This window comes from Urtica dioica, chromosome 2, assembly GCF_054948205.1.
Source record: "Urtica dioica subsp. dioica isolate 48M chromosome 2, U.dioica_male_clone48M_v1_H2, whole genome shotgun sequence".
In the NCBI taxonomy this organism is placed as follows: Eukaryota; Viridiplantae; Streptophyta; class Magnoliopsida; order Rosales; family Urticaceae; genus Urtica; species Urtica dioica.
In genome coordinates, this window is record NC_142757.1 from 31,285,100 (window position 1) to 31,295,660 (window position 10,561).

The 10,561-nt window shown below is 38.3% G+C and overlaps 1 protein-coding gene across 1 annotated transcript; it reads right to left on the minus strand.

Annotated features, from left to right (window-relative positions):
- Positions 1 to 7,939: 7,939 nt before the first annotated feature.
- On the minus strand, positions 7,940 to 10,181 carry LOC149404347 (protein OCTOPUS-like). Its single transcript, XM_089605309.1, has one exon. It carries the CDS (start codon positions 9,869 to 9,871, stop codon positions 8,165 to 8,167), a length of 1,707 nt encoding a protein of 568 aa, XP_089461435.1. The 5' UTR covers positions 9,872 to 10,181; the 3' UTR covers positions 7,940 to 8,164.
- Positions 10,182 to 10,561: the final 380 nt, after the last annotated feature.

The window sequence follows — 10,561 nt, forward strand, 5'->3', positions numbered from 1 at the left end:
CTTGTAACTGCTGAATAATTAATAAAAGTTGAAACGTTCATTCATTCTTCCTTGTATGTTTGAAGATTTATGATAAACTATAGTCTTTAGTCCTTAAACAAACCTAACAACAAATGAAGAGTCAAATATAGATTTGCATGAACAAACTCTTCATGGTTTTCTTAAAACAGTATATTCACAATCTAAGGATCAAAGGGCTATTGATCTCAGTATGATTGTTAGGAGAATCTATGATGTCTAGTTATGGGATATTGAGAGTTGGAGACTCTATAGTTCTTCCTATGTATCTTCTGAAGGTACTGAATTGACCAGTGCACTTCTAGACACAGAATAAGAACAAACCATTTATTCTCTTAGGTCTCAAATTCACTATGTATGAATTGCATCGTGCTTACCTCAATCCTGAAATGAGACATGTCATTTCATAACTTACGTATTCTCATTTGAGAGAGTCAGAGTTCTAGATTCACTATGTGATATAGACAAGACCTATTGGTGAAGTACTAAGTTATGAAGATGACATGAGTAACTTTGTGAAGATCACATAGATATTGAATTCATGTACAAGATTGATGAAATGCAATGTATATCACCTCATGCTTTGTTCCTTGGAATGTGAATAAATGAACTGGCCAGTGTCCAAATTGAGTCATGACTCTTTTGGATGAAACAATGTTACTTGTTAGCTCCTCGTCAATACATTGTTTCTGACTTATTCACAAGCGACAAAGGAGTTGAGGAAATAACAGCTAGAAGGGTAAAATGGTAATTTTGTAAATCCCGACTAGCTGATGATATTCATGAAGGGTAAACATAGATAATATTCAGTGGATCCACTCATCACAATTTAGTTGAATTCTTGAGTAGAAAATAAATTCATTTGAACCGAGAGATTCTCAGTGTCAACTCTTTAGTGGAGTCAGTTTACATTAAGCTAGAACTTGGAAAAGGTTTGTGAACTTTTGAGTCCAAGTATGCTAGATCAAGCTTTGTTCATTTGGATCCATGAGGTCACTACCACAAGTCTTTAGAGTAGGATTAGTTAAACTAGAAGTTAAGCCAAAACAAGAACTAGACAAGTTTTACGAAAATTGTCTAAAGGATAATTTTGTCCTTTTGGACATAGGATGGTATGAATGTCAATAAATAAGTCTTTTTGACATTGTCATATGATGACAATGAATTTCAAGTCACACGGCCATATTGATGAATTGGGCCTTGTGGATTGAATTTCATTTCATGGAATTTTATGTGAAAATTCTTAATGGGCTTTTCTTATGTTGTCATAAACAAATAAAGAATCATCTAGAAGTATATGTTCTAGAAGGCCAATCCATCCACACAAGCAAGGAAAGAGAGATTATTTTTTGCATTGATGTATGAAGATACTTGCCAAAAGAAAAAGAGGAGACAAATGTCCTCTAGAAAGAATCAAAGGGGGCGGCAACCAAGAGATAGCAAGCAAAAGAGGAATCAAATTTGCTTCTAGAAGCAAGAGGCTTGGACGTGTAAGGTGGGAAAAGAGGAAATGAAGATTTACTCATGACTATGTGATATTTAATAGAAAAGAGGAAACTACTTTTTGAAGGTAATCCTCCTCCTATAAATACACCACCTCATTCACAATTCACAACACACAAGTTTTAGAGATTGAGAGCTTCTCTCTCTAACCCTTGGCCGCCCATCCTCTCTCTCTCTCTCTCTCTCTCTCTCTCTCTCTCTCTCTCTCTCTCTCTCTCTCTCTTCTTGTCCTTTTTGTTTTGGCACCTAGGTCCTCATTAGACCTAGCGTTTTGTTTTAGCTCTTTGGCTCAAAGACTTGTTCTTGAGTCATAGTGTTTAAAAGTGCCCACATACTAAATCCTAACCACACTCAAAGACTCTAGTGGTAGAAACTTTCGTGGTTGCTCACAGGTTCAAGAAGACCAATGCGAGAGGCGAGCTGCGTAGGGAGACGAACGTTTCAACCTTTCTAAGGCTTCTCAACGTTCAAGCTCCATTCAGGGTTGGTATCGAGTAAAAACTAAATGTAGTTTTAAAATTTTAAAGGGTCAAGCGGCTATATAGCCAAATAGAACTTAAGCTTTTGCAAAATAGCCATAGTTTGTCAACTATAAGCAAACTAGCCAAATTAATCTAGGTTGGATTAAATTTAATCTCAACGAACTATAAAGACAGAATGTAAGGTTTATGACGGCTGGATTAAAATTAATCGAGGCAGGATTAAAATTAATCGTAGTACTTGGCTATTTTACTATATCTAATGAAGACAAGATTAAAATTAATGAAGGCAGGATTAAATTTAATGACGATCTGGAAATTCATCAGATCCAACGCTCTCTACGGCACCGCCAGGGTCTTCACCGCCGTTTCGAGCTACGCGTTTCGAATCAAACGAAACAGGACTCACATAGTACGTCTCCACTTCTCCCATTTCGCTTCCCCGAGCTACGATCTCAGCTCCGCCGAGTTCATAGTCTCTGTAGACGAAACCCTAAGCTCGAGAAGGACTCGATCGAGATAACCTTCAGGCCGATCGACGATTCAGGCTTTGCACTCGGCGTCGGTGAGCCCTAGCTTCTGATTCGGCGCGTTGTTAGCACTGCTTGCTCTCACAGAGAACCGAACGCCATGACTGAGCCTGGCCGAGCTCCGAGAGAAACTCAAGCTCTTGGCGGCGTTCGACGGCCTCAGACCGGCGAATTGCTGACAGTCTAGGCTCTTCACCGTTGCTCCGGCGTTCGCAGGCGAGTTGATTATCGAGGAAGCCATGGAAGTCGAGTCTGGAGAAAGGAATTGCAGAGAGAGAGAGAGAGAGGTTGACGATTATTCCAGGCCGATCGACAAGATTAAAAAGTTTTTTTTTTTTTTTTTGAAACGATCTGATTAAATTTTTTAGAGATGGCTATTTTACCAAACAAATGAAACTATGGCTATTTTGCAAAAACAATAGTTTGAGATTGGCTAGTTCATACCATTTTTCCAATTTTAAATTATATGTTCATGCACTTTGTGTAGGTAGTAAAATCGTTTTACGTGTTTTAAAGAAATTTTTTATATTTCATCGCTTGCTAGAAGTGATAAATCTTTTCTTAATCTTAGATTTATTCCAACAATTATATCATTAATTATATTGATATATTAGCATGGTCACATCTTTATATATATAATATTAATTATGTATCTGGGATACGAATATATATGGATACACTTTTACATATATATATATATATATATATATATATATATATATATATATATATATATATATATATCCCTATACTGATATAAAATATAAATACATGCATTAAGTATGATATATATAATGAATTTGAAGAAATCGGTTATCACATTTCAAAGGAAAAGTGGACAGTAATAAGAATCCTTGCATTAATAGTATTAACAAATAGATATATACGAGCATGGTTATATATGGATACATATTTTCAATGATTTAATAGCAATATATATTAAACAAATGGAAAACAATCGTTAGCTTTATCCACACTTATTTTCTGAATGAATTAAAGTTGTGATTTAATTACATTAAATATAAGAGACCTTTTTATTACTCTAGTGGTTACTGTTGAGTTCTCCCTTACTCTCTTTTTTGAAGCTTTCAGTCAAACACTTATGTAACCAATTTTCTTCCATCTTCCTCACACACTTCAATTTTTTTCATCCCCTTCATCTAAAACAAAACAAAAAAACTTTCCTAAATTACCAAGTAATCTATTCTTTGAATTTTGATGTCCATACAAAGATTAAGAGCATCCTTTACGACTATTTGACCAGTGGTATTTTCACAAGCTCTCTTGTTCATTATTTTATGATATAACTGATTATGATGCCAAAATTTTTATGAATACAATCGATTATATTATTTTTATGATATATCATATTTTACAAACAATGAGAACAATGATTTAATTTAAATATCTATTATTTTATGAATATTTGCAAACAATCTACGAAGCAGAGTTGGGGGTTAAGAAAATATTTTAAACAGTCTACGAAGCTTAATGATTTAAGGGCAGTAAGAAACATGTTTGTATTACGAATTTTATTTTTAGTCAGTATTTTTATACACAAAAATTTCAAATATTATTGATACATGTTTTAAATTACATGATTTTTAGAAGAGATGTTGTACTAAAAATCATTTACCATCAGTGCATCGATATTTTATTTCTGTTTTAAACAGCGTGGTGTTTGATTTTTTAATAATAGGCACTGTTAACCTGAAAAAATTGGTTACACCTATCTCACGATGTGATCTGAGTTCCGAGCACGCAGTCTCAGAGGGTCTCAGGTTCTAGGCAAGACTTTCTCTAAATAAAGACGAATCTATTACAAGAGAGCAATGTAAACGAGAGTGTTCTACGAAGCTATAGCTAATTCTTCTTTGTTAAAAAAAATTCCTTCTTTTTTTTGGTTTCGTCGAAGTCTCTATTTAGAGGAGTCTAGGAGCCTCGGCACTTGCTAGTGGATGTCGTGGGAGAATGCTACGGATCGTAGGGTGATCAATCTCACGTCCTATGGCAGTTATTTGATCCCCACTCTCTGTCATGAAGAGTGGGTGGTTATTTACGCTATTCTCGGTGTTAACCGTTGAGATGAGCGTTTTGATTATTTATTACACATGTTTTATTGTCCGACTAGTCTTTTAAACCTATTATCTTCTCTTCTCTTCGAAGTTCTGATAGATAGGGTCCGTTATTTGCTAATTTGAATGTTCGCTCCTTAACCTTCATGAGTTCTCGGACCTTTGCGTACAAACTCCAGTGCTGGATACCTCTAATTCTCGGAATACCGACTAGATCGTTTGATTTCTGCGAATTCTACGAGTAATAGGTACAAAATGTATTTTCGAATGACATTTTTATAGAAGATATTTTTATGTGCTTTTTTATGTGATAAAAATTTGATGAGTGTTTAATTAGCCAAAACATTTATTTACCAGAGATGGTACAACAATTTGCCTAAATCATTACCTAAATTAGCCTGTCTTTGTTTTAAATTATACTCTCACAAGAGATATGTATGATGGAGATAGATATTAGTATGCAAATATTGACTCATTAAACTCATGGAAGAAAATATATGAATTAAAAGTAAAAAGACACGCAACATTGAATTATTGGACATAAAATATCAATAGAGGGAGGAAAATTGACATCGGCCAATGTCCCAAGTGCAGAGCATTTAACCGTTGACAAATTAAGTTCACTGAGTACCTTAAACAAATTATTATTCCACCACTCGGCTATATTGAGAGATTAATTGGGTTGTCGTTGCACTAGTTGCCATTAATCAATGAGCCTTTATAATCTCTTTCTTTCTTTCCTTTTTATCCACTCCATGAAAGAACATGTTAGAGTGTTTTCTTCCCAACTTTTTTGACTTTGGAGGCAAATTTTGTTGATCATGGAGCTTTTTGCATATGCATATAGAATATGTATATGTATATATATATATATATATATATATATATATACATATATTAATGATAATTTGTTTGAAAGAGGCATAGAGATGGTAAGTAAAAAAATGTTCATTAGTGTGATTCTTTCTACATCTTTGGTAGGGAAACAAGAATCTTTGTTTTCCAGGTGTAATCATTACTATGTTTTTTTTTTTTTTTTTTTTTTTGCCCTTGTGGTTTCTTTTTCTTTTTCACTCCTTTTCTTTCGGGGTTTGGTTCAAGGAACTTCGTTGTGAATGCTTTCTTATGAATTTCGTTTTTTTTTTTATCTTGGTACAATATTGTGTGATCGAGATTGTACAGCCTTTTCAAATTTATTTTCTTCTGGTTTTCACACTATTTTTACATGATTTCAGAAACCCTTTTGATCCTCACTTTGATATCTGACCAGTATTACACTACTTGAAAGGTCGTAGCTGGTTGCAATATCTATTTAATGGAAGCTATCAGTGTAATTAATATAACTCATAAAGGTGAAGGACACAGAATTGGCAGAGGAAAAGCTAGACATTGTATGCTAACCCAAAATTGATGGATCATTCAAGTTTAAATTATTTGGGATAAAAGTGTAATTAAGAGCAACTACAATCACGCCATTTTGGGTTCAGCATTTATGTATCAGTGTTAGATATTTTCTCCAATCCTACCTTTTTTTTCTACACTAAAATGGAGTAAAATTTGATATGATGAATAGTATGCCACCAAATAATGGTTGCGCGCTATTCTCTCACTCACTAATTCGGTATAGATTTATTTTTATTAACTATTATCGCATGAATTTGATTATTTGACCTTATTTTTTATTGATAAATAGATAAATAAGTAAAGTTAGAGTATATAGCATTATTTGACCCCATTTTTTATTGTTAAATAGATAAATAAGTAAAGTTAGAGTATATAGCAGACATTAATTAAATTACATAGCAATACACATCGACTAAATAGTATATATACGACATAAAGTATTATAAATTTTATATAAATACATCACATTGTAGCGAAAAGAAGTGCCAATTGTAAAAGTTACTACGTTTTTTTCCTATAATTTTGTTTTGAGTATTTAAGTTTGTCTATGAAATGTAATGTTTTCTAATTTAATTTTGTAAATCTTTTTATAAGAATAAAGTTTTTTTCCTTCTTAAGGGTGTCCTGAATATTTATATAACCACATCAACATCTTTGTGATAGAACAACAAAAATAATATTTAGAAGACAGCTCTTGACATAAAAATATATTATTGTAGTTGATATGAAAACTAAATAATATTTTAAAGAATAAAACAGTATTTGTGTTAAAAAAAAAAAAGAATATTGAATTAGAAATGAAATTATTGTATTTTAGTGTAAAGTTGACGCCGAAATTAATTATAGGCTGTATTACCAAGCCATATTTTTCATTGATAGATATTGTTCTTTTTTTCTTTTCTATTATAAGTACCAAGAAAACCTCTGTCTACAGAGGAGTGCAGACACGAAACCCATAAATCAAATCTTACATGAATTGACGAATATTGGGCGAATGAAAAATGAAGCCCAAGGGAAATATATCTACGGAGATAATAAATGGGTAATAAATTACTTTTTTTTTTCTTCTACGGAGAATGAAGCTGCAAAACTAAACAACACCAAAGATAGATGAGGATATATACTAAGAAATAAATGGATTGGCAAGATCATTTAGAGAAGACACTAAGAAATAAACAAGTCACAAATGACCAAACATATTACAGCTTAAACTGTTGAACTCGGTAGACCCATGATTGAGGAATTTATACTGATACGCTCTCAACTCAAGTGGGGTATCAGTCGGGTCTTCACATTCGATTGGAAATGGAATATAACTGATAACATCTGCTTTGCCATATCACAAACAGTTTATTTTTTAATAATATTGAAAAGAAAAAAAATGAAAAAAAAAAAACCGACTGTTTCTGTTCGCATGTGACAAAAAAATTGGATCAGTTTGTTTTTACAAGGACGAGGAATCAAACAAAACCATAGTCTAATGTGTCGACAGTGTTGTATTGTACCAATTAAATATGCAAATAAAGGGGAAAAATAGCCCCACCATTAACACTTCTTTTTTGTATTACGACTCGGAGACACAAAACGGCCAAATAATTCAAAGCGAAACATGATATTCCCCCACCTGATATTATTCCTTCACACATCACCAAAGAGGCCAAAAATATAATTTGATGGAGACACAAAAATTACTTGTCTCCCTAATTAACTCGCTCATATTTTACGTAATATATATGTCCTTATTTCTATATGCGTAGTACTATTAGCGTAGAAAACACTAAAAAGAAGTTCCAAAGAAGAAAAGCCCTAAGAACAAGGTTCTGATCTACATGTTCGAAGCTGCTAGAACAAAACCAAGAAACAAAAAAAAAAAAAAAATGGAAACTGCTAGTAATTACTCGATTTAGCATAGAAGCATGAACGAAACAGATATCAAAGTTGAGTTTTTTTTTTTTTTAATCCAACCAACCAAGCAGAAAATTACAAAGGGATTGTGTGGGTTTTACACAACCGATGAAAGAAAAAGGCAGCAAAAATGTAAGGACATAAATTAGTAAGAATAATAATAGTAACAGTAACCCCCACCGAAAGAAAAACAAAAAAACACGTAATGGGAATGGAAAAAAAAATGAACGAGTGTGGTGTTGATGATTTCTCAGTAGAGTCTGAGCACACTTCTGGCTATGGAGTGTGCGTGATTATACCTTCCCTTGCCGTTGGCGGCAGCGTTTCTGCGGGCGCTGTTGCTTCGGAGGGGAGCGAGGTAGAAGCGCAGCAAGCCGTTGTCGACGGAACGAGCGCTGCGGTTGCGCTCCAGACCCAACGGCTCTTCCTTGCTCTTCATTTTGGGCATGGGCTCGGGTGCGCGCATGGAAGAGCTCCTCCAGCTGGCGCTGCGCGTGTACCCGAAGCCGCTGCGATCCCCAAACGTCTCGGAGAAGGAGCGCTCCACCCCGTTGGGCCTCGGCCGCCGCTGGATCAGCCCCCAGATGTTCCACGTCCACCGCCGCGACTTCTTCACCTCCGAGTACTCGTCCCTCAGAGAGCCCGGGTTGGAGTGGTTGGAGTTGGACGTGGAGTGGTCCGCGGGCGTGACTTTGGCGTTCGAGGACTTCATCTCGTCGATCTCCGCCACCACCGCCTGAGCCGTCTTGCGGATGGAGTTCGACCGGTCGAGGCTGCGCCGCGGGCGCCTCGTCGACGAGTCCGAGTAGTAGTCCCTCGTCTGCGCTGAGCCGCCGGGAAACGCCTCCTCCTCCCCCGGGGGACCAAGCTCCGGCGACTCGCTGATCGGCTCCTCCACCGGAATGTGCGCGTCGGAGCGGGCCACCGGCGCGTCCTCCACCACGGACAGCATCGTCGGCATCCGCGGGAAGGTCCTTCCCGCCAGGTGGCCGTCCCAGGACGCCCTCGGCTCGTCGAACGAGTAACGCGGGTCGTCGAACGAGACCCGGCAGGCGTCGAGGGACATGCGGCCGGCGTCCAGGGAGAACCTCGGATCCGTGTCGCAGGACCGGCGCCCGAAGCCGTAGTCGGCGATCTCCGACTGAGTCTCTCGGAACTGCCTCCCGATGGGCTTCTCCACCGGGAGAGTCGCGGAGCCGCCCTGGCGCTTCTTCAGCTTCTGCTTCTGCCGCCACTTCTGAAGCTTCTTGCTGAGCACCGACGCGGCAGACCAGAAGCTCCCGGCGATCTCCTTCAAGTCCCGCCTCTTGGACTGAGAGTCGAGATCTATGTGGTCCTTCATCGCCTTCAGCTCGAAAAGCTCTTCCGCCTCTGTTTCCCTCTCCTCCACGATCTCAGGCTCCACCAGATTACTCGCGTTCGAAACCCTAACGGCCACCTCCTCCACAATCTCCTCGTCCTCGATTACCGGGTTCGGCACTCCCGACAGCGACGGCCTCCCGCTCTCCAAGGCGTCCGCGATCGCCGCCGACGCTGAAATCGCCGGTGGCTGAGGAAAGCGGTCGTCGTCCTGAGTGAATAGGTTCCAGAGGGTGCTCCTCCCGCGGACGTCGCAGGACTTCCTCTGCGGCTCGAAAGCGCCGGAGAAGTAGCCCTCGCCTGTGTTCTTCGAGGCCGAGAAGGACTTAGTCCGGCGGAGCTCGGGGAGAAACGACGGAGCCGCGGCGGAGGCGCCGGAGGGGGGCCTAAAGATGGCTCTGAGGGCGGCGGCGGCGGTGGGTTTCCGGGAGGCGGAGGTGGAGGAAGAAGAGGCGTTCTGGTCGAGCACGGAGAGGCGCTCGCAGAGGCATGAGGGGCAGAAGCCGGTGAACTGCTCTTCGGGATGGCGGGCGCAGGAAGTCGACGGGTGGTGCGGCTGCGGCGGCAACGGCAATGGCGGTTCGATCGCCGGATTCATAACAGGCTCTGCGATTTCCCCTCTCTCGTGGCGGAGACGGTGGCGACGATCATGTTCCAGATGAGAGAGAGCTTTTCAGTGGGTGGGAGCTTTGAAGAAGAATGGAAAGAGACTGTTTGGCTCCAACGGACAGTGTGACAATGAGAGAGAAAGCGAAGAAGAAAATGTCTTTATGAGATGTATAATCATATAAATTCAAGTAATTACATAAAATCTGTGACAAACTCTCTCGCACTCTCTCACTCGCTCAACGTTTCTCTCTCTCTTTCTAGGGACGCTCGATGGTGAAATGACTGTTCTGGGCCTATTGGTCTACTAAATCTTTAACCGAGGTCTGCCACTCTAGGGTCTGTTTGGCAAATGGGTTTTGATCCGAAATAATTAAAATCGAGGAGTAATAATAATAAATATTAATTCAATTTTGCAACTGTGACTAGATAAAATGAAGGGAAAATGACACGTATGTAAGTATATTTTACGTTTAAGTGATACTTTTTTTTTTAGATTTATATAACGGAATTATACCCCTAAAATTTTAGATAGTTTTCCAACGAATATTCTTATATTGATTTTTTTATTAATATTGATTATGATATTTATACGTAAATCTCATTTTATTTTTATTTATTCGCGCTTAATAGTCTCATTTGTAATTTATTTATAAAAAAACAATCTCCAAATTTTGAAATC

Coding starts and splice junctions, on each gene's coding strand:
- LOC149404347 (XM_089605309.1), bottom strand. CDS start 9,871: ATGAATCCGGCGATCGAACCGCCATTGCCGTTGCCGCCGCAGCCGCAC.